The sequence below is a fragment of the Aristolochia californica genome, unplaced genomic scaffold (genome assembly GCF_029961685.1).
Source record: "Aristolochia californica isolate CCGP_79_NKW_82.1479 unplaced genomic scaffold, dmAriCali1.0.hap1 SCAF_2, whole genome shotgun sequence".
In the NCBI taxonomy this organism is placed as follows: Eukaryota; Viridiplantae; Streptophyta; class Magnoliopsida; order Piperales; family Aristolochiaceae; genus Aristolochia; species Aristolochia californica.
Window position 1 is genome coordinate 45,506,264 of NW_027181881.1, and position 27,515 is coordinate 45,533,778.

General features: G+C 38.2%; 3 protein-coding genes and 1 pseudogene across 3 annotated transcripts; 1 reads left to right on the forward strand and 3 right to left on the reverse strand.

Moving 5' to 3' along the window:
- Nucleotides 1–111: 111 nt before the first annotated feature.
- LOC137957367 (large ribosomal subunit protein P2-like) lies at nucleotides 112–2,495 on the forward strand. Its single transcript, XM_068805133.1, has 4 exons — nucleotides 112–193; nucleotides 1,317–1,406; nucleotides 1,554–1,786; nucleotides 2,318–2,495. The coding sequence occupies exons 2-4, from the start codon at nucleotides 1,319–1,321 to the stop codon at nucleotides 2,342–2,344; spliced, it is 348 nt and encodes a 115-aa protein (XP_068661234.1). The 5' UTR covers nucleotides 112–193; nucleotides 1,317–1,318; the 3' UTR covers nucleotides 2,345–2,495.
- A 1,213-nt stretch (nucleotides 2,496–3,708) lies between these two features.
- LOC137955759 (monodehydroascorbate reductase 3, cytosolic-like) lies at nucleotides 3,709–8,489 on the reverse strand. Its single transcript, XM_068802871.1, has 10 exons — nucleotides 8,354–8,489; nucleotides 7,171–7,242; nucleotides 6,756–6,807; nucleotides 5,831–5,911; nucleotides 5,594–5,712; nucleotides 5,227–5,446; nucleotides 4,943–5,061; nucleotides 4,569–4,694; nucleotides 4,326–4,466; nucleotides 3,709–4,147 (listed from the first exon to the last, which is right to left on the reverse strand). Exons 1-10 carry the CDS (start codon nucleotides 8,402–8,404, stop codon nucleotides 3,827–3,829), a joined length of 1,302 nt encoding a protein of 433 aa, XP_068658972.1. The 5' UTR covers nucleotides 8,405–8,489; the 3' UTR covers nucleotides 3,709–3,826.
- A 1,022-nt stretch (nucleotides 8,490–9,511) lies between these two features.
- Nucleotides 9,512–22,704, reverse strand: LOC137955162 (peptidyl-prolyl cis-trans isomerase CYP71-like; annotated as a pseudogene).
- A 446-nt stretch (nucleotides 22,705–23,150) lies between these two features.
- On the reverse strand, nucleotides 23,151–26,401 carry LOC137957298 (fatty acyl-CoA reductase 3-like). The gene is made up of 10 exons (XM_068805053.1): nucleotides 26,323–26,401; nucleotides 26,085–26,188; nucleotides 25,792–25,994; nucleotides 25,598–25,698; nucleotides 25,328–25,520; nucleotides 24,486–24,647; nucleotides 24,039–24,120; nucleotides 23,610–23,876; nucleotides 23,382–23,509; nucleotides 23,151–23,301 (listed from the first exon to the last, which is right to left on the reverse strand). The coding sequence occupies exons 1-10, from the start codon at nucleotides 26,399–26,401 to the stop codon at nucleotides 23,151–23,153; spliced, it is 1,470 nt and encodes a 489-aa protein (XP_068661154.1).
- Nucleotides 26,402–27,515: the final 1,114 nt, after the last annotated feature.

Sequence of the window (27,515 nt, forward strand, 5' to 3'; positions counted from 1 at the left end):
GCCTAACTAAAATTACTTCAACATCTTCTCCTGCAAAAGTGATAAGCCCAACTCTGGGGGCCTTTGTGTAATATTTATATGTAGTATATATTCTTCCCTTTTGCCCCCATTTCATCCGGAAACCCTAAAACCCTTACTGACCTTGCTTCGCCGTGCAGGAGTACACAGTGTCATCTTTCCGCGGCACATTCAGGTAATATCTCCTTCACTTTAACTTTGTTTTTTATCCTATCATATTGGTCGTCTTATTCTCTACTTTTGCCTTCATTTCATTTTTCGATTGTGTCTGTGGAATCAGTTGACTGGTACTTGTCACCATTGTTTTTTTTTTTTTTTTTTCATTTATACGTTCATTTTGTTGCGGTTTGAATCGCATTGTTTATTTAAGTCATGCTATGTTCTTACTCTCCATCGAAGTAATTGTATTCTTCTCCTCTTATTTGAGTATGATCTCGTACTGATTTTAGGTAGTTTCTGGTGCAAGAAGCTGCTTTGAACGCATTGCAGCTTATATGCTGTATTTTTCTTTTTCATTGTTTGTATTCAAAAGATTTCCATGTTATGATGAGCGGTTGAGTGATTGAAAATCGCATCCCCTGCCCATGGTATATACCGTGAGGATTGTTTAATGAAAGCGTAATGTGCACTCAAGGCTCCTGATGGATGCAATGTTAATAGATCTCCAATCACTTTTTCTTTTACCTATTTTAAGACAAACCACGGGAATAACGATTTTTTGTAAAGATCCATCTCTGATCTCCGAACCTGGTTAGTACCTTAGATATCAATGGTTCGGAATGCATACGCATTGCATACTATGTTCCACTGTATACAATCTTAAAGCTTGATTGAAGATAGGTTGACTTCGTGTTTGATGCTTGCAGTGTCTGTCTATTTTCTGTGCTTTTAGAACGGTCCTACTTAGTCACTCTGGCTCCTATGAGTGATAAGTGAACTCCTATGAAATGAATAGATATTTTAGATTCATACTGTCTTAGCTGAACATTGTTGCATTATGCACTACCGACCATCTATTTCTGCGTCTTCTTCTGTCTCCATGAGGCTTATAATGATTATTTCATGTGTTGGTTACAATTTTTCTGTATTGCTCAACTATCCATTATGAATCTGTGCCAAGTCTTGGCATCTTTTTCTTAGTTACCAGAGGTTTATTTGTTATTGAAATCGTTTTGTCCTGCCCCACAAGTAAATAATTGTCTGAATTGCACTTTCTACTTCACTGCTTCTTTTTCTCATATGGTTTTGGATAAGTTTTTCATTTATTTGGATTTTTTTCTTCAATGACCTTGCTGCAGAAATGAAGCTCATTGCTGCATATTTGCTTTCTTCTTTGGGTGGAAACCCCAATCCTTCTGCTGAAGACTTGAAGAAAATTCTTGCAGCAGGTGGCTTTCATACTTTTTAGAAATTTATATTTGCACTATCATTTGCTTTTCTTGTCGGAAAGGTTTAGTATCAAAGTCTCGGAGTTATCAATGTTAAGTTTCATTTGTCTGGCTGTATTGCTTGATTAGTTTGTTTTAAAATTTCAGTTGGAGTGGATGCTGAAGATGATAGGATTGAGCTTCTTCTGAATGAGTTAAAGAGCAAGAATCTGGCTGAGGTTATTGCGGCTGGGAGGGAGAAGCTTGCTTCAGTGCCTGCTGGTGGTGCTGCTGTTGCAGTTACTGGGAATGTTGGTGGTGTTGGTGCAGTAGCTGCTGCACCTGCAGCGGCAGAGCCTAAGAAAGAAGAGAAAGTAGAAGAAAAGGAAGAGTCAGACGAGGTAAGGTTGTTTGGTGTGTAATTGAATTCATGAATGACTATGATTAATAAGAAAAATAGAGAATTTGTGGTGATAATGCAAGGCCATCACCTCATCTTTAGCTGGAGGGAGGCCAATAGCCTTCAAATGGGCAGAATGGTGGCCATTCCACGAGCAGTCTCTCCTGGGGTGTCTTGTAAATATGGACAACCTACCGGAATGCTCTGTTGATGTGTCCTGTATGATGGTTGGAAAAAATCCTAGCATCAGTCATTGACATCTGATTGTTGCATTAGTGTGATCCATCTTAGTATCCAAAATAGTTGGTTGACTAATTTCTTGTGCTAAGTATATCATGGTGGCATCTGTGTCATGGTTGACACTCGTCATATATTGTTAGGCCATTGCAACAGGCCCTGGCCAGTATATCTTCTAAGGAAACGTCTTTTTCTGTGTTCTCCTTTGGAAAGGCCTACCTGTCACAGGACATGGGCATTAGTTTGTTGGTGTCCTGCATTTACTAACAAGTTCATCTATTTGCATCTGTTACAGGACATGGGCTTCAGTTTGTTTGATTAAGGAAAGCAGACTCCTGTGCAGTTTTCTGGAATGCCATTTTTTATTTTTATTTTGTTAGTTTTTTTAGCCTTTGGTTTGCCCATTTTACGGACAGAGTTATTTGTAATTTGGAGTTGTTTATCAGTAACATGGTAGTTATTTTTTAGATTAATCTTGCAGTTGTTCAAATAGTTGGATAGACTAAACCAATAAGAAAGTGAATAGTTTCCTCGGCCTTGCGTTTTCATAAGACGGAGGAAGAAGAGTGTTAAGTAGAGCTAAGAATAGAAGTGGGATTAGAAAAAAGGGGTCTTTTGGTTCAAGAAAATCAGTACTGCAATGGCAGTTACTGAATTAGAAAGCTCAGTTTGTCATAGTTTTAACGAGGTCGTATAAACTTTTTCTTCTATTTGAAGGAATGGATCCACCAAAGTTTGTTATATATAAATGTTTAATAACATGGTGATAAGCATATTTCTATTTGAAGAAATATGTTTATTTTGTTGTCTTTTTGCAACTCATCTAATACGTTATGACAACTTCAGGTTTTACAAGAAAACTTGAAACCTCAGCAAGTAAGGAGTTCGGATCTTTCATTGGGGTGAGCACGGGTTGAGTCAGGGGTCGGGTTCATTAAGACCTGAACCCGACCTTGAAACTTGTATCTAAAAAAAGCCCGAATTGTTAAACCTGATCCCAACCCCATAACCTTTCTTGTGTCTCTGTCCCCGCGCTGTTCCCGTAAACCTGTTTTATGTCTGTCTTGTTTGTGGGTTGGGTTCGGGATGGATTCAAGAAAACCTTGTTCCCAACGGCATGTTTTTCTATCCCGCCCCATCCATTACCCACCGGTGAAATCTGAAACCCGGGATTTTCAGGTTGAGTCGGGTCAGGTTCTCGTAAAACTAACCTGATGATATTTCATTCGACATCCAATAGAAATCCGGTTTTTGGTCCGTTTGAAGAGTTAAATGGTGGAACCGCTCTGTTTTTCTCTCTTGTTAGCTTTCTCATCCTCGTGTTTTCCTCGGATGTAAAATTGGAACTCGTTCTTGTGATACATTGATACGTTAACAGTTGGACAGTGCCATCATTGCCAATTGCGTATTTCTAGAGTGAAGAGACGACTGTTTATTTTTTCGATGATCTAAAATTTGGCTCTAACCACCCTTCGACGAAAGCCAACAGCTTGCTACCTCGGAAATGAACAAAAAAATAACGTATAAGTAGGCGATTTTTTATTTACTTTTAATCCTACGAGTACGTGAATTGGGTGCCGAGCGTAAACACCAGTTTTTAGCCCTAAGATCACCGTAATTCCAGAGACGAGAGACACGCTATATACTAAAAGCCGACTTTAAATTTAAGAAGGCTAAAACAGGCAATGCACACCAAACTCAATTCCGTATGCCTGTCTATATTAGGTGATAATAAAAATCGGCTTATTACATAAAGAGAACCTGCAGATGACATTAACACGAAGGTAATAGTATCTTAAACAAATCAGATCTTGCTTGCAAAGTTGAGGCCCTCCTCCACAAGATCCACATCTCCCACTGCGGGTTGGACTCTCGCCACCTTGGCTAGGGCTTTGTTTTCTTCCGGTGTTCCACCCTCCAGGAAGGCTCCTACTACCTTCCCGTCCTTGATCCAGTATGATCCAAATTTGGGCTTCGGCGATGCTGGGTCGCTGTCTCCAAACAATACCGTGTCTCCAACATTGTCACCGTAAAATTGCCATGAGAGGTCAAAGGCACGAGAATAGAAGTACGGGAGATAGTCGTACTCATCGATCGGTTTCCCTTCTTCGCTTGCCTTAATAGCCTGCAGATACAAAACTTTGAACTAAGAGGCTGTTTCACAAAATACAGCAGCTGAGGAATGTGAATAAAACAGTGACGATGCAACGGAGCACAATGAGAAGCGAGAACTGAAAATCAAAAGAAGAGAATCCCCCCAACTTCGTAGAATTTGTTCTTTTCGTTGACGTGAATAGATTTACCTTCACAGCCTGCTCAGCTGATTTCCTAGCGTGGTCAACGTGCTCAACTCTCCTCAGCTCATTATAAAGCTTCAAAGGGAATGTAACCACATCTCCTGCAGCATACACGTCAGGAGCACTGGTCTTAAAGAAAGCATCGGTCTGCAGCAGTCAAAAAAAGAGAGATACACAGTCAAACATGCTGTCTAGCTAAATGGAATATACTCAGATGTTCCCAGGAAACAATAAGGCACATTGACGAACCTTGATTCCACCTTTCTCTTCCTCAACCTGACCCTTAAATAGCGTTGTTAGTGGGCGGCCACCAACACCAACCACTACAATGTCTGCTTCCAGTGATCGTCCATCTTTCAGCTTAACCGCTGTCACCTGAACAAATTTAATGCTTTAGACACTTCTTGGTCTTGGTCATAGACACGAGCACAAAATACTTCAATGAGATTTTCCATGTTGAAATATTTCATTCTCCAAGGTTCAACTACTTGGCAAGTCTAATTCAAGAGATAACTACGACATTACATTCATAAGAACCAAATTACTGTGACGTTGAGTAAGAGTTGTATTTTTTTACCATCCAACCCACATTATGTGAAAGAATATTTTAACTTCTGGCTAACCTCTCCACTTGAATTTGAATCAAACCCAACCGCAACAGTCCCTTTTATGATTTTAATTCCCTTCTTTGAATAGTAACCCTCGTAGAAAGCAGCAATTTCAGCAGAAAAAAGGCGAGGCACTGTAGAAAACAAGCTTCAACTTTAGCAAGAGTAAATTCACATTTGATTTTATAGAAGATTGCAGACACAGTCCTGAAACCTCTCTTTATACTAGAACCTATTTGCTTCACTACCAAGAAATTAATAAAAGAGTGAATCAAGAATATCATGGGCAAATAACTTACTGCACCAAGGTTCGGGGTACACCATGGTAACATCTAGGTTATTCATTTTCAGCACAGCACCGAGTTCAAGACCAATATATCCTCCTCCAACAATCACAGCCTTGCCATTCTTCTTTGCCTTTATGGTCTCATAAAGCTTATCGGCATCATCAATCTCTCTTAGATAAAGTATATTCTTGGCATCGGCTCCTTGAACTCCAAAATCAGTTAACTTAATAACCTGCACCAACAAGGAAAAAAATCAGAAAAAAACTATTTGTGTACTAATTGTGTTGAAAATCAAGGAGAAGTTCAACAACAGAATAAAAGAAAAAGCAAGGAGAATATGTGAAAATAGAAGGCCCTCTTAGACTATTCTGATACATACTGTAGAACCAGTAGCAATGATTAAAGTATCATAATTGAAGGTTGCACCAGTTGCACTGGTGAGAGTCTTGGATGCAAGATCTGCTTTTACTATTTCAGTGCTAAGGATTAGCTCTATGCCTGCAGAAATTAATTTTGATATAAGACAACTAATGCGAAAACTTGGGAGCAAATAACACTGTTCTGGGAAGAAAGATCAAATTTAGTATTTCCAATAATTCAAACTGTTATTGCATACCTTTCTCAGCATACCATTCGGAAAGTAATCTCTCACCACCACCTCCAACACAGACATGAAAACCTGGGAGTCTTGCAGGAGCTGCAAATATAATTCTTTGAGTAATGTGTTTGTACTAACTTCATAGAAACAAAGGAACTTCAAAAAGTACAAAAAATCAATTAAATGCTAAGAAGCAATATTATAAAACAAAGTGAACAAAGCTAGGCACACACGAGATCAGTAAGTAACACACGAAGAGTGGTACTTTGCAATTATAATTAAAGAAAGAGAAACCATCTTGATTGTATAGAACTGAAGAAGAGAATGAGATGCATAAAGGCTGTTGTCCTAAGACAACCTAGTTACAATTTATTAATGTAGAACAGCTTTAAGCAACCACTGGTACAAAGTATCATTTCATTTGTCCAAGCATATGTGTTACTTGTAGGTGCTTAGTGGTTTAAGAAGTGAAAGTGCAGTGAAGTAGAAATTCTCAAAGGCTTTAAGCCATTCTCACAGTTTTGTTGACAGAATATGCAGTAAATACCAAAATAATTTTGGTTTGTGGACAGCAAATCCCAGAAGTCTTCTGAAACAATGAATAGACGTCCTTAAGTTGTTTTCTCATTGTTTACATTATTTATTCTGAGAATTGAGCCACTAGATATAATGGAAAATATTGTAGACAGTGGAGCCTACTCCAACTTTGCAAACAAATTAACCTTATGGCAATCTATTGCTCCTTACGTATGTTTTGTTTTGATGCTAGTTTCTTGACCTTAAATATCATACTACAATAAACAGCATAATAGAGGCTTAGAGAAAAAAACACCTGCATTTAAACTTCTGTTCCAAGTTTTTCTTTGTTTTGATAAATTAAGAATCCAATATAATTCAAAATAATACTAAGAATTTAACTGAAAAGGAAAGAAGAATAATTTACACTCTGGAAATAGGTAACCCTTGCTAAGTGCAGGACGCTCATAAGGGGCTACCTGTAAGATATATAGCGTGTTAGTCCGAGGGTCGAAAACAGTGTAAAAGTTTAAAAAAATTATAGGAACGCATCCATCAGGCTCTAATCATGATGTACAACACCATTTTGCAAACCCTTTATACTTTTTTTTTTTTTTTTGAAAATGAACCCTTTATACTTGATAGCATACTGCAGTTTGGTTTATTGTTGTCAGATGATGTTATTCAGTTCTTATGGGCTAGTATGTCTGTCTAAAAATTATAGTTACAGGACAAGTAGACTACAGCCTGAATAGAAAGGCATGATTTTGATCAAAAGCTCTTTTAGCACCATATCATCAAGACAAATTTTTAAGCACATAGAAGAACGAGGAAGAACATACCCCCTCCTTGGAAATAATTGCCAGCTCACCCGGTATTAGAGCATGTTTAGAAAATTCCCTAGCAGCATATCCCTGTAAAAACATTAACAAGTTAGTATCTCATTAACACATAAATTTTGAAAGCAGACTTCAGAATCTCGGAGTATCATCACACAAAGGAGCACATTTTGGTTTCTGTAAAGGTTACAACTTTCTAGTAGCACCATAGGCAATAAGAATTGGAATTGATACAGAAATTTTGGCAGTTAAAAGAATTTTCTTAAAATGAAATGAACTTCAAAAGATCACAACAGCAAAATGAAATTGATGATAAATATGGACTAAGAGTTAACATTCTTCGATGAAGGTCAATATAAAATCAAATGGTACTTATAGAAGTTTGACCTGTTTGCCAAACTGTATTGAGGTGGGCCTATAATGGACATCAGTGCTGAAAGCAAGTACAGACATTATGATGGAGACTTGGCATCACCTGAAAATCATGACTCCAAGAGAATGCCCTAGCTAATCCAACGATCATGACTCGGTGGAGAGACTCTACTGTCTAATTTAGTGTTGTTTCACTCGTCATCCCTGATTTATCCATGGGAAAATGGCCCTACTTTGCAACGCTTACAGATAGCTGTTGATAGGAAGCGAAGACAAGCCTCATACAGAATACTTCTCCAAAAAGAACACATGAATACTTTATTGCATCATTTATGGTTTATTAATTTATATCAATATAATATATAATGTTTTTACTTAGTTTCACACTGAAATTACGGAAAAAAAAGCTTACAAATCTAGAACAAGCATCGCTTACAAATCCACTCAGAGTCTCATCAAGAACAAACAGAACAAGCATCGCTTAAAAATCCGTTCTATATATCAATTCCACATGTAAACCCTAAACAAGCTAAGTAAACTTAAAATACGAAAAAAATAGAACGCTATCACGAAAATTCGAGAAGAAAAGCTGATGATAGGATAGGTACAGAAAAGAACAAATTATTCTCAGCAACTCCATCGACAAAACCAAAAACTAGTCCAAATGGTGAGCAGAAAAAATTAAATCAACTCGGCAATAGAAACTGGAATTAAGAGCATCAGAAGTAGAAACATGAAAACAAAATTCACCACACCAGTCGATCGAAGAAGAAATTCAAGCCGAATGACACTGCAGCAGGGCAGAAACACTTACAGCGGCAACACCACCACCGAGGATCACATACTTAAAATGCTTCTCCGCCATCGATCGAATTCAAGTTCGGGGAATCACAATTCGCTCTCCCTTGGTGCTCAATCTGCTTTTTCCAGAATGACAAATAGAGGTGTAGAAAATGGTAAGCGGATTGGCGCGTACTTATATAGGGCGGCCTGCCCGGAGTGGGAGACTGCAGGTTCCAGTCAGCGTACTACGTGGCGAACGATCATCCGTCCGTTAAAGCTGAGAGGCGATTCGCCACGACGGCATGCCTACTTGTCCGTGAACGAGGTGAGAAGACATTGTCGGGTCAGCGCGTGAAACTCGGTTGAAGTTGGATTCGATTCGTTGCCCGTTTTCCAACTCTGCCTATAAAGTAGTTTCCACTGTACATAATAGGCAGAGTTGATTTATTTTTAAAATTTTATCCTCCGATAGTTATATCAAAACTCGGCATTGGACTAGATTCATTGAACCGTCTCTTATAATTCCCCAACTTCCCTTTCACTCTCAAAGCAATTTAGTCAATCTTAATCAATAAAAAGAAACGAAGACTCCGTCTCCCGGAAGTAATGATATACTGGCTATTCGAGCGGTATTTATCAACTAGAATAGTTATTTTTTGTTTTTCTGTAATTAGTGTCGTCACACCTCACAATTACGTGTCAATAAACATATTTGCAACTTTCCACATAAAGGGGACCGATCTGACGGAAGGACTGACGAAAAAATAAACTATTCTGGCTGGTGAATATATGGAAGATGTGACAACGAGAACACAGGGGACACACCGTCATTCGATCAAACGTATCGAGGTCAAAATCTCTTCCAGCTTCTTCTTTGAATGGACCAGCGCTCAGATCTTTCAACGAACAGAAAAAAACAAAAACAAAAAATGGACGATTCCATTTTCTCTAGGAGAGCCTCTCCCGCTCTTGATCCAATTGCTTTAAACATTGCGCATATAAGGGAATTTACCCGTTCATTTCATCTTATGAGTACAGGGGTGCAAAATGATCAGTTCTCTACTAACTTCCAACTTGCGTTAAACTCTGCAATTGAGACAACAAAAGCATACGAAGTAAATTGGCAGATTATTTACCAATTTCGAACTTCTACACAGTAACTGAGGAATATTAGACCTGGGAGGTCACTGGTTATGCAAACAGTAAATTGAAAATGGTCCGAAATGCTCCAGATACACAGAACAATCAATACCAATTGAAAACAGGAAAAAGGCGGGGATTCATTTTTGAAGGCCACCCAATGAAGATGTCAAACATAGTTTTCTTAAAACCTGAAAAAAGGAGCAATAAATGATTTAGTAAGTTAACTTAAAGAAAACAGAGGCCAATTCTACCATGAAATATTTTTAGTAGTTAGATTTGTTTATTTGAAGTACGATCGACATGGTAGACCGAGCTGGGAACTACCTTGGATTAAAGCCCCGCCATGTACCGGGCTTTGCCATCATATATCAAGTCAACACAAATCCATGTACGTTAAGCCGAGCTAAGACTTTGGAACAGTCACATTCAAAATCTTCACATCTTGGTAAGGCTTGTCGTTTTTGTCTGTCTTCACCTTCTCTATTGCCTGTGAGAGAGATATGGTATCCAGAAGATCAGCAACTGTACAATAAAGGTAGTGATTTGTTCTACTCTTTGGAGCCCTCAATAGAACCTTTTTTGCAGAAAGAATACTAGACTGATTTTTCCTATTTTTGGAAAGAAATTGTGTAAGAGAAGCAAAACCATCTCCTTTAAATAGGAATAAACTAATTTCCCCAGAGTCAATTATCTCCATTTGGAGGGAGGTCCCTTCCTAATTTATTATATTTTACATATTCTAGTAGCATTGAAAGCTCTTAAAAGAGTGTAAGAAAACAAAATTACCTCAGAGCGGCTTTTAGGAGCAGTTTCCCACAATGACATACTCACAGGCCTTAAAGAAAAATGGCGGCCGAAAAACAAACAAGGGGAATACAGATGATCAAGAGTGTGTTACCTGTACAACATCCATTCCTTTTACAACTCTGCCAAAGACAGTGTGCTTGTTGTCCAGCCAAGGTGTAGCAACAGTGGTAAGAAAAAATTGAGATCCATTGGTGTTCGGCCCAGCATTTGCCATTGACAGGGTGAAGGGTCTGTCATGCCTCAAGCTGCAAAGAACGCAAAAAGTAGGTAAGGGGCACATTGTGCAGCAGAAAGAGATGTACATGTGACCAACAGTCGATTTGATAGGAAAAGGGCGCATTGTGCAGTCATTGGCAGCGGCTCACGCCAACATGATCCAAGGATGTCCTTGGAAGAACAAATAGATGGAACATTCCTTTTTTGTGAAAACAAAACAACTAGGATGATGGAACATTTTTTTACTACTTCAATAATCCAGCATACAAAAGCGTAGTGGTAATTTTTTTTTTTTTTTACTTTTCTTTTATTTTCTCAAAAGGTGCATTTACTTAATTCAAAATGAGCAACACTCAAAACAAATTACAAAAAAATCCAGAAGGTTTATAGAGGGAGGAGTTTCCTACAGCAAATTGTTGTCAGGAAGTCCCTTTTGCAAGTATAGCAAGCTACAGAAGTGGCAAGTCTATAGAAACGAACACTTTGAATAAAAAAATTTAAGATAAAGAGACTAATAAGAAATCATTCTCAACTATAAGAGAATATGCATGGCACAATTAACTCTTTTCTTATTTCAAACAAGTCTTTTACAAGAACAAGAAATCGTTTCATTATAATAATGATTGAAAACGAAAGTAAAGCCTTTCAAAGGAGTCAGTCCCAGAAATTTTTGACAAATATGCAAGGTTGTCAGAGAGGCAGATGTAAGGATTTTCCAGTGACAAAAGATCAAAACAATATCAAGAAAGAGGACTTAAACCTGGTTAGTACGTTTCAAGGATGTGAGAGAGATTTTGCTTGCAAAACTAAAGTACCAACTTGATGTTTCCAGGGTTGTATCAGATTTGGTAAATTTCTTAAACACGTGATTTTTCACAGTCAAGTTTGAGGAATCATGAATGGATGCCACTAATAATAAGTTACAAAAATTCCTTTTCATTGAAAAAGATAACAAATGCCTGCATGGTTAAAAACAAGGGTTCATATTATTCACAGAAAAGAGCAACAGCTATGTTCGGTATCACTTCTAGGAAGAAACTTTAACAATTTCAGCTGTAAAAGTGGGGTCTGATCCACCCAAAAGAGACTAGCTATAGTCAAAACATCACTTTCCAACAAGCATGTTTGTATCACTTCTAGGAAAGAAAGTTTAACAATGTTCACTGTTAAAGTGATCTCTGATCCTTCAAGAAAAGATAGCCGAAGTTAAAATAACTCTTGCCAACTCATTGGTATGGGATGCTTTCAAACCCTAACTAATGTGGGATCGTTCTCCCACACCTAACGAATTTCAATCTAAGAGAACTAGCCTGAGACATGGAACACATGTACAACTATAGACTGATGGAATTTTTTACCCACCAACAACAGCAATGTCTTTGACTTTGGGAACATAAAGGTCTTAGAGAATAACACATGGGCACATTCACAAAGGCATATAATGCTTCCTGGTGCAAATCTAAGCAACAGCTATTCATTAATCAGCAACTTGCTTCTGATTACCTTTTATGAAATTCATCTTCAAACTCCCACCCCCAAATAGACTGCCCACCAGTGCCATCTCCCAAAGGATCTCCGTTCTGTATCATGAAGCCTTTGATGACTCTATGAAAAATGAGATTGTCATAATAGCCATTTTTGCAGTGTTTTGTGAAGTTCTCTACAGTTTTGGGACACTCTTCTGGGTACAACCTCATGTGAATATCACCAAGAGTTGTGTGCAAAATCTGATTAGAAAAGGTGCAACAATATAAGAAGCTATGTTCAGTTTAAAGGTTACGGAATTATTTACAAGCAGTAGAAGAGCTACAGAAACATTACCACATTGTCCGGAAGAGATGTAGTTACAGATTTTCCTATGTCTGACACTGCCAACAACTCTTCTGGAGGTGGCTTTTCATTGAAAACATCCCTTCCCTTAGATGCATCTTCCGGCTCCTCAGGTTCCCTTCGGCTATTTACCAAAGACACTAAAGTCAGGATTTTGAAAAGCAGGTGTTTCTCAACAATGTTTTTTTGAAAATGTGGTGTTTCCCAACAATGACCTGAAAGAAATGCATCATAATTCTGGATTCATATCAATAATAACTGGAAAGTCACTGAATCATTGAGTATGTATGGAATATCATAAATGAGAGTTCAGAATAGTAGACTATTACTAATTACAAATATCACACATAAAAAAGCAGTAGTTAGGAGAGAAAAATCCAAAAAAAAAAAAATGACAGCTAGACCATGATATTCATCATTGATCATATAACTATTAGTGTCTTTACAGAGTTGCACTCTAAGCAGAACAGTGAGTAAAACTAATATATTACATTGTCAAATTGAAATCATCTAAAATTTTCATGCATTTTGTGTACTTTAAACAGATGAGAAATTACTCTTCAGGGAAACAATCGTAAGAGTTCAGGGGGGTATGCATAAAACACTAGCAAGTCAATTGAATGTATATCAACGATCAATTTCCTAAATGTAAGAGAATGCTGATCAAAGAGTAACAAAATTTCCTCCCTCCACAAAATCACAAGTGCTTCCCTTCTTTTTTCTCTTCATATTTTGAGTTCAACCAGGATAAATGGTGTGAAAAGTTTCAAAAATATGCATGAACTATCAATCTACTTGTTTGCCCTAGCCTCCACACAATGCTACAGCTGAAAAAGTTGATAAAGAATAATACATAACAAAAAATGGAAGTTATGGAAACACTACACAGAAGGTATAAGGGAAAAGTACATATATTTACCTCAATTGCAGATACAGACGTCCTGCACTTAGCAACTTCAAAGAGATTTGTGTCGGTTTTCAGCCTGAAACTCACTCTGCACCAGAAAAAATAAAATAAAAAAAGAAGTATTAGACAGCTAGAAAAGTTGTAACAATAAAAAACCAGGGACGAAAAGTTAAAAAAAAAATGTAAGAGAACAAAATTACCCAATCATGTATATGAGGACACATGTTAGAAATATGGGGAAACGAATGAACATGAAATCTCTTTAGCATGTACCTGTCTTCTGGAAATTGAAGAGTTGTAGGGCACCAATATTCTATCATCCCTTTGATGTCTGCAGATATGACAACATCAGATATAGGGTTGTACTTCATAACTTTTATAGGGTTCATGTGTATCCGAGCAGAAAAGAAAGCATGTAAGAAGAATTGGGATCTAAAAAAGTTAAAATAAGTTTTTCAGACCAACCCAAGAAACAATGAGCTAGAAAGTGTCTAAAAGGACCTCTTTTGAACAAATGGGTTCATTTGAACCACCCTGTGCATCATATATGTGCACATAAGGGGAATTCCTCTCACTAATGGCAAGCTTAGCTTTGACATCCCCTTATTTGTAGACCCATCAGAGCCAGGAATATAAGGAAGGCGCATCATGACCATCATATCATAGTTGACAACATCATATATTTTCACAGACTGTTCGCTGGAAATTGTGCAACAAAGCAAGCCATCCACACTGACCTGCATTACTGAATCAGATCATGGTTGATGATTGAGCAAAAAACAAAAAACTAATGCCCAAAGAAGAGAATCTGAAGTATTAAAAATGAAACTATTTGAAGTCTTCAGAACTTCACGTATACCCAGAGCTAAAAAACTTCACATCTCGTAATTACAACAAAGATTTATCTCATCCACATAAAGTTTCCTTAGAATAAAAAAAAAAACAAAGGGATAGCTGACAGATTATCAAATTTCATTAAATGAGTTAAAAAAATCTATCATTGAACAAAAAGATGATTCATAATAACTCACAGTCAATCCCTCAATGGGGCCAAGGTGAGATCTGAAGTATTTTGCAAACTCTACCCCCAAAGGCTTTTTCTTCCAGAACTTTAAATGACCTGTAGGAGAAAGCAATTAAGAGAAAAGGTCAGAATGACAAAAAAACAAAAAAAGGAATCTTGACAGTGAAGTAAAAGCATAAATAAATCATGTCTTTTCATGTCCATGTCTGATATGAATTGAAAATAACAGAAAATAAGTTTACATAAAAGTTGTAGAATAGAAAGACCTAATCAGGCATACCATCACTGCTTGCTGTAACGAAAAACTCTGCTGATGACACAGCTACATGTGTGACCACGTCACGATGCATGTAACTCTTTTCATACCTATTAAAAAGAACAAAAAGGATTCTGGCTTCTTCTTTTTGCGGATTATCCAACATTCAAAAACAAATAGCCAAGGATGAAGTTTAAACTATCACAAGTACAATCAAGTGCTAGGATTTACATCCATGAGCTCCAAAGAGCTGTAGCAGATTGAATGGATGAAATAAGAGAAAGGACTTTTTGTTATCCCTTTAAATATTTAAAAATTACTTGGGGCTCATTTCAGAGATTACTCTCAGCTTTCAAGTTTTAACGGAAAGCTGGACTACTTAAGCTTTGTGAATTTGGAAAGATGATGGACTTAATCCAAGTGTGTGCACTCCCCCACATGGGATGTAGGGCTGTCTTAACTCCCTTACTACAGCTGTGCAGCCTTTCCTCAGGTTCGTAGAGTTGGGTTTCCTGTTTACCCACAACAGAGGAGCTGCCCCCACCAGGTGGGTGGCCACGGGTCATAACGCACTCTTCACACAACAAATCCACTTTGAAGTTGACTTATTCGCTCATTGGCAATTTACACTGTTGCTGTTGATTGATGTATGGTTGAGTTGTATGAGGTTCTAACTTCAGTGAGTAACAGACTTTATCAATTAGATCGGAAGAACTGGTAATGCAATTCAAACTGGAGAAAGAGAAACTTTTTTAGAATGTTGCTTCTTTCAAGTAAGAGAATCTAATATCTTACATCAGTTTTTCTTTCCACAAGTAAAAACATCTCCACGGAAAAGAGTTGGAAGAGGTATGGCAACATCTATAGATAGGTCTGTAAGTCTTAAACATGAATTTCTAATACAATATAAAATTCAATATAAATTAAACGGAAGATAAATCATACTTCCGTCCATACGCTTCAAATTCCTTCGCTTCTGTTTTCTCGGTGCTTCCGATCTCTTGGCACTCACGGCGATGGCACTGAACTGAAGGGGAATGAGAGTGACGAGACAGGGGACCGAAAACCATTCTTAACCGAAAACCAACCTCCCATCAAGGTTCATGGTTTCGTGTTACCGAGGGAGTTGCAACTGCCAGAAGTTTGAGACCAAGTAATGAGAAAACCGTTTCTCATAAAAACGGTTTACATTCTCCCACTTGGTCCAAACTTCTAATATAATCTTAAACCCATCGATAATCTGAATTTAAGTAATAAATACATGAATCATGGCGATAGGTCCTCTAGACGAGTATTATCTTCCATGTATTACTATGTATGTATTACTTATACTTTATGAATAAACCCTATGTTTACTCTTGGTCCAACACAGATGAATTTTCTCACAATTAAAGTGCACATAAATATGAGAAAAAAACATCACATTAATTAAGAATTTCACTGAAATAACATTGTTCATACAATGAAAATATTTACATAATGGAACCAAGTCCCATATTCACAACATGATCCTTGAATTTAAACGGTGGCATGCCCTTAGTCAAAGGATCTGCGATCATAAAGTCAGTGCTGACGTGCTCAATGACCACTTTCTTTTCTTTAACACGTTCTCTTATGGCCAAATACTTAATGTCGATGTGTTTACTTCAACTTCCACTTTTGTTGTTCTTGGCCATAAAAACAGCAGCTGAATTATCGCAATATATTCTTAATGGCCTAGAGATAGAATCCATAATTCTAAGCTCAGAAATGAAACTCTTAAGCCATACACCATGTGAAGTCGCCTCAAAACAGGAAACTAACTCGGCTTCCATAGTCAACGTGGCGGTCAAAGTCTGTTTGGCACTCCTCCATGATATTGCTCCACTTGCCAACAAGAAAATGTATCCTGATGTTGATTTGCGGGAATCAACACAGCCAGCAAAGTCAGAATCTGAGTAACCAATGACATCTAAATTGTCCGTCCGCCTATACATCAGCATGTAGTCTTTGGTTCCTTGAAGGTACCTCATGACTTTTTTGCAGCTCTCCAGTGGTCTAACCCGGGATTACTCTGATATCGCCCCAACATCCCAACAACAAATGCAATATCAGGTCTTGTACAGACTTGAACATACATTAGGCTTCCAACAGCAGAAGCATATGGAATGTCCTTCATTTGTTCCCTTTCAAGGTCGTTCTTCGGGCATTGGTTCAAATTGAACCTATCACCCTTCACAATGGGAGCTACACTTGGTGAACAACTTTTCATCTGAAATCTCTCTAACACGGTATTAATACAGGTTTCCTGAGACAGACCTAAGATACCTCGAAATCTGTCTCTATGAATCTTAATGCCAATGACATAAGATGCTTCACCCATATCCTTCATATCAAAATTGTTAGAGAGAAATTGTTTCACCTCATGTAGAAAACCCTTATCATTGGTTGCTAGCAAAATGTCATCCACATATAAAACAAGAAAACAAATTTTACTCCCATTGACCTTCTGGTATATACATTGATCGATAATGTTTTCGACAAACCCGAATGAAGAAATTACATTATGGAATTTCAAATACCATTGGCGGGATGCTTGTTTTAATCCATATATTGACTCTTTTAACTTGCAAACCAATTGGTCACTATCACTAGAGGGAAATCCTTCAGGTTGTTTCATGTAAACCTCCTCTTTTAGATCTTCATTGAGAAATGCCGTTTTCACATCCATTTGTTGCAACTCTAAGTCAAAATGGGCTACTAATGCCAAAATTATGCGCAAGGAATCTTTCTTAGATACAGGAGAAAAAGTTTCTTTGTAATCGATTCCTTTTTTCTGAGTGAATCCCTTAGCAACGAGTCTTGCCTTGTATCGCTCAATGTTGCCTAATGAGTCTTTCTTTGTTTTAAAGACCCATTTACATCCAATGGCTTTAAATCCATTAGGCAACTCAACAAGATCCCAGACTTCATTACTCTTCATAGAATTCATCTCTTCCTTCATTGCATTGTACCATAATTCTGATTCTTTGCAACTCATGGCTTCTGAAAAATACATGGGATCATTTGCGGTTCCAATGTCAAATTCTTGCAGATACATTATATAATCATCAGGAATTGCTGATCTCCTGAGTCTAGTAGATCTTCTTAATGTAGAACCATCATTTTCCTGAGAAGTATGTGGTTCAACTAGTTGTTCAAAAGTACTTGGCAACTCTTGAAGAACTTGATCTACTGGAATGTTGTCAACAATTTGTGGAACTTCAATGATTGGTTGTTCAACACCAGTTTGTACTTGAGGGGTGCTGTGAACAATAACCAATCTATCACTTGAGGTGAAAGGTTGAGATTCTGAATAATCCTTCTCAAAAATTATGTTCCGAGTTGGATCCCTCCCACTGATCAAGTCATTTTCAAGAAATTTTGCATTTCTTGATTCCACAATCCTAGAGTTGTGAGATGGACAATAAAATCTGTAACCTTTAGACCGTTCAGCATATCCAATGAAATACCCACTAATGGTCCTTGGGTCCAACTTCTTCTCTTGTGGATTATAAATTCTCACTTCAGACGGGCATCTCCAAACGCGCATATGTCGCAAACTCGGTTTCCAACCTTTCCATAATTCAAATGGCGTTTTTGGAACAACCTTGGTTGGAACTCGGTTTAATATATATACTGTCGTCTTAAGTGCTTCAGGCCACAAAGATCTAGGAAGATTGGAGTTGCTAAGCATACTCCGCACCATGCCTAATAATGTTCGGTTTCTTCTTTCTGCGACACCATTTTGGTCCGGAGAACCAGACATGGTATATTGGGCAACAATCCCATGTTCCTGAAGAAACTTTGCAAATGGCCCAGGTGCTTGTCCATTCTCAGTGTATCTACCATAGTATTCTCCACCTCTATCTGATCTCACGATCTTAATTTGCTTACCGCATTGTGTCTCTACTTCAGCCTTAAAGATCTTAAAGGCATCTAAGGCTTCATACTTGTTATAAAGCATGTAGAGATACATGTATCATGAGAAATCATCTATAAAAGAGATGAAGTATTTCTAACCATGTGAGTCCATGTCTGGACTACATATATCAGTATGTATGATCTCTAATATGGTTGAACTCCTATTGGCACCTTTCTTTGACTTGTTAGTCTGCTTTCCCTTTATGCAGTCTACACAAGTCTTAAAATCAGTAAAATCCAGAGTATTAAGTACCCCTTCATTCACTAATCTTTTAATTTTATCTATGGAGATATGACCTAATCTCCGGTGCCATAATGTAGAGGAATCCTCATTAATAACACTTCTTTTATTACCAGTGTGAACATGCATTGAATCGTAAGTGGCATTGTTTTGTAAATTAATGTTATAAAGACCATCAGACAATGTATCATTCCCAACACAATCAGACTTATAATATAAACTGAAAGATGAGTCTGAAAAGTTAAAAGAATATCCATAAAGTACAAGCCGTGAAACTGAAATCAAGTTTCTGGAGAAACTTGGAACATAAAAGGTCTTTTCTAATTTTAAAACAAAGCCACTACTTAAAGTTAAATAGCAAGTTCTTATATCTTCCACATGTGAGCTCATCTGATCTCCTGAGAAAATGTGATGCTCACTTCCCACTGGTTTCCATAGGTTTTGCAAACTCTGCAAAGAATTCGAGATGTGGACTGTTGATCCAGAATCAATCCACCAAGTGTAATTATTGATATTAACCATATTAGATTCATAACAAACAAATGAGGTTGGTGTACCTTTGTCAGCAAGCCATTTATGAAACTTGGCACATTCCTTCTTCATGTGTTCCTTCTTTTTACAGAAAAAACACTTGGAATCTTTTTTAATACCAACTTGGGGAAATATTTTACCCTTCCCTTTTTGTTTGGCTTGATACTTGCCCTTTCCATGTGTTGCCATCATGACATTTTCTCCTTGTTCCATCACCACTCTCCCTTCCTCTTGAACACACATGGTCAAAAGTTCATTAACTGACCATTTATCTTTATGTGTGTTGTACGAGATTTTGAAGGGTCCATATTGGTGCGGAAGGGAATTCAGAATGTAATACACCACGAAAGATTCTGACATATCAACCTCAAGATTTTTTAATTGAGCCGCAATATCCCTCATTTGCATGATGTGCTCACGCACACCTCTCATACTGGTGTGCTTTAGGGATGAGAATTTCATGATTAGGGTGTTTGCTAATGCCTTATCTGAAGTGACAAATTGAGCATCAATGGCTTTCAGCAAGTCTTTGACATTTTCATACTGCTCAACAGAACCACGAATACCAGCAGCAATTTTAGTCTTAATGAACATTACACTGAGGCGATTAGATCGCTCCCATTGTTCATAACGTGTAATTGCAGCTGTAGTGCTGGTATCAGTAATTACAGGTGGTTCGTCTTTCCTAATAGCATAATCTATGTCCATCCACCCTAAATGAAGAAGTATTCTCTCTTTCCAGACCTTATAGTTATCTCCCTTAAGATCAGGGATATCACAACGAAAATCAGAGAAATGTGCAGGTTGTACAACTGCATAAAAGTACAAATTACATGCTGATGTTAAAATTGAGGCTTGAATAAAATATCATGCTTTACCAATGTAAATCATGCTTAAAACTCAAATCAACTGACATAAAAAACATTGCCTGTGGGCTAAATGTTTTTAATTCAAGTAGATTCAAGATTCTTTATGAGTAAACTTGATGATAAAACTATCAAATTATTTATGAATTCATAATTCCTGTGGGTAAATTATGAATAATTTGATATTTTATCCTAATTAATATACTCAAATATAATAAAAAATTCTTGTGGGATAAAATTTATTATATTAAGTATAATTAATTACAATTAATTTCTAATTTTTATTTATGATAAAACTATCAAATTATTTATGAATTCATAATCCCTGGGGTAAATTATGAATAACTTGATACTTTATCCTAACTAATAAACTCAAATATAATAAAAATTCCTGTGGGATAAAATTTATTATATCAAGTAAAATTAGTTACAATTAATATCTAATATTCTTTATGTGATCCTAATCATAATATATAATTTTTATTAAGTTAAAGATGTTGTGGCTACTCTCTAATTAATAAAAATTATATGAATCACTAGACATTAAATCTCATAAATATATGAGAATAACATGAATTGCATAATTGTAACTTACACTAACATGTTATCATTATGCACCAAATATGCTCATAAGATATGCATATAATATTATGCATAACTTTAATTTCATGCATTTACATATAAGCAAAAAAATGCATAACTGTAAGAGGAAATAAATTTATAATTTCCTATATATTGAACAGCAAACGGCCAGTGGCCTAATGGTCACTGGCGCAAATAAATATGCGACCGCACGGGTTCGAATCCCGTCGGCACAAATACATTTTATGCACCGAGTCGGCTCGGCCCAGGAATGGCGAGCCAACTCAACTCGATTTTTTTTTTTTCTTCGAGTCAACCCGACCTGAGTTGCGATTGCCGAGTAGGAACGGCGAGTCGAAGAAAACTCGTCCCTAGCCAACTCGATGGTATTTACAAAAATACCTTATAAATTTAATCAACATGATTCTGCGCATTGGAGGTCGTCTTCAACCTCCAGCGGCGCGCAGAAAAATTTTTGCCCGGCGTTTCGCCGGCGTACTTTCAAGTCGTCGTCGCCGGAAAACAGTTCAGAATTGTTTCCGGCGTCGTTGCTGCGTCTCCGACGCTCTCAGGCGTCACGAGAGACAGTCGCCGCAGTGAGCTCACAGAGAGCGTTGTGCGACAGCCTCCGTCGGCGCCAGCAACCGTGTGGAATGGTCTCCGGGGCCGGCGCCGGCGCCGGCGTCATGCTCGACGCTGGCTGTCGCCGATGCCAGAGCCCTGGTGCCCGTGAGTGCGGAATTTGTTTTTAAAAAACAAAAACAGAAACAGAGACCGAACAGAGTCTCTCGGAATCAAAACGCTGGATCAGAGGTGTGCTCTGATACCAACTGTAAGTCTTAAACATGAATTTTTAATACAATATGAAATTCATTATAAATTAAACGGAAGATAAATCATACCTCCGTCCATACGCTTCAAATTCCTTCGCTTCTGTTTTCTCGGTGCTTCCGATCTTTTGGCACTCACGACGATTGCACTGAACTGAAGGGGAATGAGAGTGACGAGACAGGGGACCGAAAACCATTCTTAACCGAAAACTAACCTCCCATCAAGGTTCATGGTTTCGTGTTACCGAGAGAGTTGCAACTGCCAAAAGTTTGAGACCACATAATGAGAAAACCGTTTCTCATAAAAACGGTTTACAAGGTCCGTCTTCAATCTCAAACTGTTTACTTTTAAGTGTTCAATCAGTACAAAGCAATGTGATGGAGAAAGGATCAAAGGTCTTTTCCACTGTTCTCCATAAAACCGCAGCACAGATGTATCCTAACTGGAAATTTGCTAGTAAGTCACCAATAAACTTTAATTTAAAGCTGAGCAAATAATTCTTTGTGTAAAACTAGACTCGTTGTTCTAACTACGGAAGTCACAAGCTACCATCTTGATTGGATTCCGTACCAAAGATGCTACTACTGATAGTGTTCTAGAGGCAAAAACAAGTACGCTGACCAAGTTTGACTTGTCCATCTCAAACCAAGCTACAACGACAAATAATACCAAGCCATTATGACATCCAAGAATTGCAGGTAGTGTACTGCTGGAGAAAAAAAGTCCACCAAAGTACATAACAACTCATATTGTTCATTAAAATTAATAATATATCAGCAATCTCAATGCTCTGTGTAACTGGCCAAGTCATTAAGAAACAATAGTTCGTGGCTTCGTAAGCAGTTTCATCAAATAGGTCCGACCGAAAGCTAGCTCCTTCAGACGATAAATTCTTCACACCCTATTGGAAAAACTCAATAAATTTAAAAGGGAAGCAATAAATTCATTCACAACAGAAAGCAGCATTTAAGCTGAAAAAAACCTCACATGTGAGCAGACGGAAGCGAATCAAGAAATGTTTGCTCGAACTGCAGAGGGCGCTTGGGACGACGCAGTGCAGCAGGACCAGGCCCAATAATAGGCTCTTCGTCGCTCTCTGCCGCTATTGGATCTTCTTGCCCATTTGTCCATTGAGGGCTCTTCCAGACACTTGTCACTATAAATCAACCAGACGAGCTTCGAGGTATGCTTACCAATCCACTGCATATAGGCGAGGCGAAAACCCTAGTTTCTGAAATTCCTCGAGAAAGGGCGGGAGTTTTAGCTGTAAATCGGCCAACTTTTTAATTGCCTTATCAGTCCAGTTTATTCGAAAAAATACAGCTACAATTGGTATAGTGTGTACTCATCTCCTTTTGATTTCATGTAATATATTCTCTTGAAGATTAACTTCTTCATAGTTCCGCAATAATATTTCATTGATGTGTCAATCATTAGTTACCAACTTAAGTGGGAGGAACATAGGATGGACTTCTTTTTCACTCATCAAGAGGGAAACTCAGCAACGGCCAGTCTGCCTTTCTATCTTCAATTTATTAATGGAGACCAACAGACCATACCTACCACATCTTACTCTCTTGGAAGAGATTTTCCACAGATTCATTTGACAATTATAATACGTCCTATCACAATTATATTCCTCTGAAATCGATTCAGAATACGTATCTTACGACTCCTGGGATGTGAACATTCATGAAGTAGCTTTCCCAGTCAATTTCCTTTGGATCGAAGCTCAACATCTCTTTCTCTGCGCTGCCGGCCTTCACCATCAGTCGTAGCCTTTCAGTATTCCAGTCATCAAACCTGCACCGAAACCAGATTCAGTTCCCGATCGATCCTGACTCCCAATGTAATGGAAATGTTAAGCTTATTTGGATTCCTACCTTCCTTTAAAGAACACGTAAGGCTCGTAGATATCCACCAATCTCATGACGTAATTGTACTGACGACTGAGCCTGGTGTATAAACGATCGAAATACTGACAACAAATTGTGTTCAGCAAGTCCAGACCCTGGAAAGAAAACCAGCTGTTGCAGTGAGATCCATGCAGTATCAGTCATGACAAAAACTGTTCCATACCTCCAAGGGAAGGTACGTAGTTCTCAGCAGACCTGCAACGGGAGCTTGTAACGTATGGTCATGAAGCGCCGGAAGCTTTCCATGTCGGTGAAGAGGGGAACCTCACGGGGGAAGATTGGTTTCCCGTCGCTGCCGATCTGCGGATGATCAGTGAAGTAGCGGTTCGAACATCTTTCTATCAGGGAGTATTGCATGGGATGCCGGACAGATGAACCTATGTGGTAAGGAAAGTCTGCCGTTCGGTTCAAGTGAGCCGCCATGCTCACAAGCATGGAGTTCACTACCATGTCTCCGGGAATCTGCAGTAAAGTTGAGGTTGTTCAGTCCAGAGGCAGACGATCTATCGTCTATACGATTGCCAATCCCTTCTCCCAAATTTGTAGTTGTATTTACTGGATTAGGATTTTATTATATTAAAAGTTCTGTTTCGACAAATCTGGATTGAAGCTGCACTAGCTTACCACATCAACGGTCAAATTTCGGTCTACTGGGAAGCATGATAGCTTGCCACTCGCATAAACAGCCATGACAGCATCAATAGTTCTGCAATATTCCAATCCCTTTAGACATTATTTTACAATAAGATTGATCTTCAATGACTCAGGAAATCAAAATCAATTAGTTAAATTTGGTTTAGATATAGTACAAAAAGTTGGGAAATCAAAATCAATTAAGCCTTATCATGGGATATAAAAAAACTTGTTCAACCTTTATTGAGTTGATTGAGGCATAATAGGGGATTAATTTATATATGTACATATCATGTTGTTTCATTGAAAAAAAAATGCTTACGAGGTCAATGTGTGTATTCACGTGTAGTCTCAAACCTACTTCATTAATAGGGAGCAGTATCTGAATTCAATAGTAGTGGGAACAGTTTTGGCAGTTGAGAGGATAGCTGAAATTACCTGGTACCTTCAATCCAACCCGGGAATGGTTCTCTGTAAGTGCTGGTTATGATGGAGGGACGCAAGATGGTAACGGGTACCTTCTCTCTAAACTGCCCCAGTATCATCTCTCCCAACGCTTTGGTGAAAACGTAAGTGTTCGGCCAACCGAACATCCGAGATCTGCACTCAAGAGTTGAGATAAAAATGAAAAAAATAAAAACGCATTCAGAGGAGAGAACAATGTCAGAGAAGAGAGGGAGGGAGAGTAGTGAGAAAGTCACAAATGTCACAAAGTCTCAGTTAACATCATCTACAATCAGAATTAATTTGTAGCAGTGTTCTCCCTCTGTCAGTTCTATATTTGAAGATCAGGACCCAAAATTTATTAGGCGAGAGAGAGATATCCTGGTGTGGTCCATGGTTCCCAGCTCAAGCTCAAGCGGACGTCCCTTGTTAATAAATCTTCCCTTGAGGAAACGCCTCTCTCCTCACCTTTGCACTCACTGGACATAAAGATTTGACAGCAACGCGACTTGCATGAACAGGGGCTGTGTTCAGTTTTCTCATCAATGAACAGCTTATCCATGATAGAATGGTCCATCGTGACCTCATCAGCTCTCACGAGTTTCCCCTTCCCAGGGTGAGGTTTCTTATCTTGATTTTAGTTCTGATGCTTTTTGTTTCTGTTGTTTGATTTAGGTTTTGATGCTTTCAATCTAATCATTGACTTGACATCAAAGATAAAGGGAGTAGAAATTGATTTTCAGTATGTAGCAGAATTAATGGTCATTAATTCCTATGTTTGTTCATTTCCACGATTCAGACATGTTGAAGAGTGAGCGTTTATGAGTATTCTATACCTTTTCATGCCCAGATGTTTCATGAGAATTCTCTCTTCTTTCCCTGTAACTCCTTCGGCGCGAAGTTCCTTCAACCTTTCCTCCACAACCTTGAGTTCCGTCTCAATGTCAAGACCTGGGTGGCCATTGAGAGCTTCACCCAACTGCAACGTCTTCTCTGGTATGATCTCCGGCTTCACTCCACTGACATAAGCTGCAAAAAAATTTACCCAGGGATTAGCACCACACGGTATCGGCAAATAGTTTCATCAGGTGAGACTATATTCTCACCAGTTGAAACTTGTAGAAGCATTTCGAACTTGGGACATTTCTTTGCAAACTCCAGAACGCGCTTAATTCCAGTCGTGTTGATACCCAGAGCAACATCATACCTGGGAAACAAATTACATTTTGCCAAATTATTATCGGTTAAGAGCAGGGAAGAATTTCTCGTAGTCTGATAATCTCCGTCTTTCTTCTTTTACCTCTCATCGAAAGCAGTAGTTGCAGCTACGTTGATGACAATTTGAACCTCTCGCCACATTTGTTCCCTCAAACCGGAGTCATTCACTCCCAGGTTCTCATAACAGATGTTCCCAGCAAAAGGAGTTACCTTCTCAGACACGAATGAATCGAAAGACTTGCCTTGTTTCTCTCTCAAAACTCGAAACAAATCCTTCCCTATCACCTGTTCAAAGTTTGAAAACAGATAAAACTGACATCACCAAATACGAGAAAGGTCACTCGTGAAAAAAGAGAGTAGTGAACATGAATTCACTTCTTTCTGAAATCTATGAACCGCTCCCACGTTATCCTCAGCTCTCACGAGAAGATAGAGTTGCTTCACATCAGGTTGAACCCTGAGCACCTTCTCCACAAAAACTACATCAATACAAGGAAAATCAACTCATAGAAAAGGCCTAATGATTTTGAAACGAGAAGAAGCCAGAGCTGCTATAATCAATAAGAAAAAAAAAAAACTATGAGATTGGAATAGAGCTTGCAAAGGCCAGTACTCTTCGCCAAAAAACCAGTAGACCCAGTGATCAAGATGCTCTTCTGCTTCAAAGTCTCCAGCACATACTGAACATCCATTTCTCACAAGAACACAGAGAAGAAGACCCAAGAGAGAAGAACAGCCGAGGGAGTGACTCAGGAATTGTTGAGCTACTTTCGTGCTTATATATATATATATATACACACACATGAAGCCCAAAGCAGTGCAGTTGAGTGCACGTTCGTGGTTAATTCTTTCTTCAGTAAATAGTCTGTGGACTATTACATACAGTTTGGCATTTGTATGAATCCGCATGACATGTTTTCACACAGTGGATATAAATCCTTCGTTTGTTCTCTTAAAGTGGATAGAAATTTGGCTTTTTAATGGAACTGGGTTTGGTTAAGACAGTTCTTCAGCTAATCCCATAAAGTAGGAAACCGAAATCATAGTGCTTGCTTCTTGTGTAGCATAGTTACTTGGGAAGGAAAACCAAAAAACCCCATTTGCTAGCACTACGATTACATCATATTACACCAATTACGAAAACATGTGTCCTAGGCATGTGATTAACTTTGAAAAACCCAAACTCTGATCGAAAATTGAAATAGTAGAAAGGAGATGTTGGACACCGTAGTAACGAATTTTGGGTCAAGGTCTCTTTAACTGGAGAGCCTGAGTTTTTTTTCTGTGAGAACTATCTCAATTGAAATTGTAGAATGGATGGATAAGCTTTTTTCAATAAACTCGGTGAATTACACACTTAAACAAAGGTAATTTTGCTTGTATTTACAGAATTGAACGTCTCATAAATCAAAATGCTTAACTCTGATTCTTAGTCCTAATCAGCTTTCCCACCTTAACCAATCATACCCTGTCAAAACACATATGAAGAGAATGTTCTACATGTAATACGGGTATGGAGAATGGAAGTAACTCATGGGTTATGAACCCAGAAAGAAAAATATAAGAAATGTTGCTCTGTTTAAGCTTGGGTCAGGTTCAAGCTGCACAGAGCAGAAGCAGCTCGGACAAATCCCACTATAAGGATCTCTGTGTTGTGTGGCCAAGCAACATTAATCCGTGACTGTCAGTGCACTCTGGTTTGATCTGTCTGACCCTCCTCAATCAGTATACGCAATCTGTAAGCCACAATCTTTTTGAACTTTTTCTCATTCTTCTGCTGTGCAACAGTACTGATCGTTTTCTAAC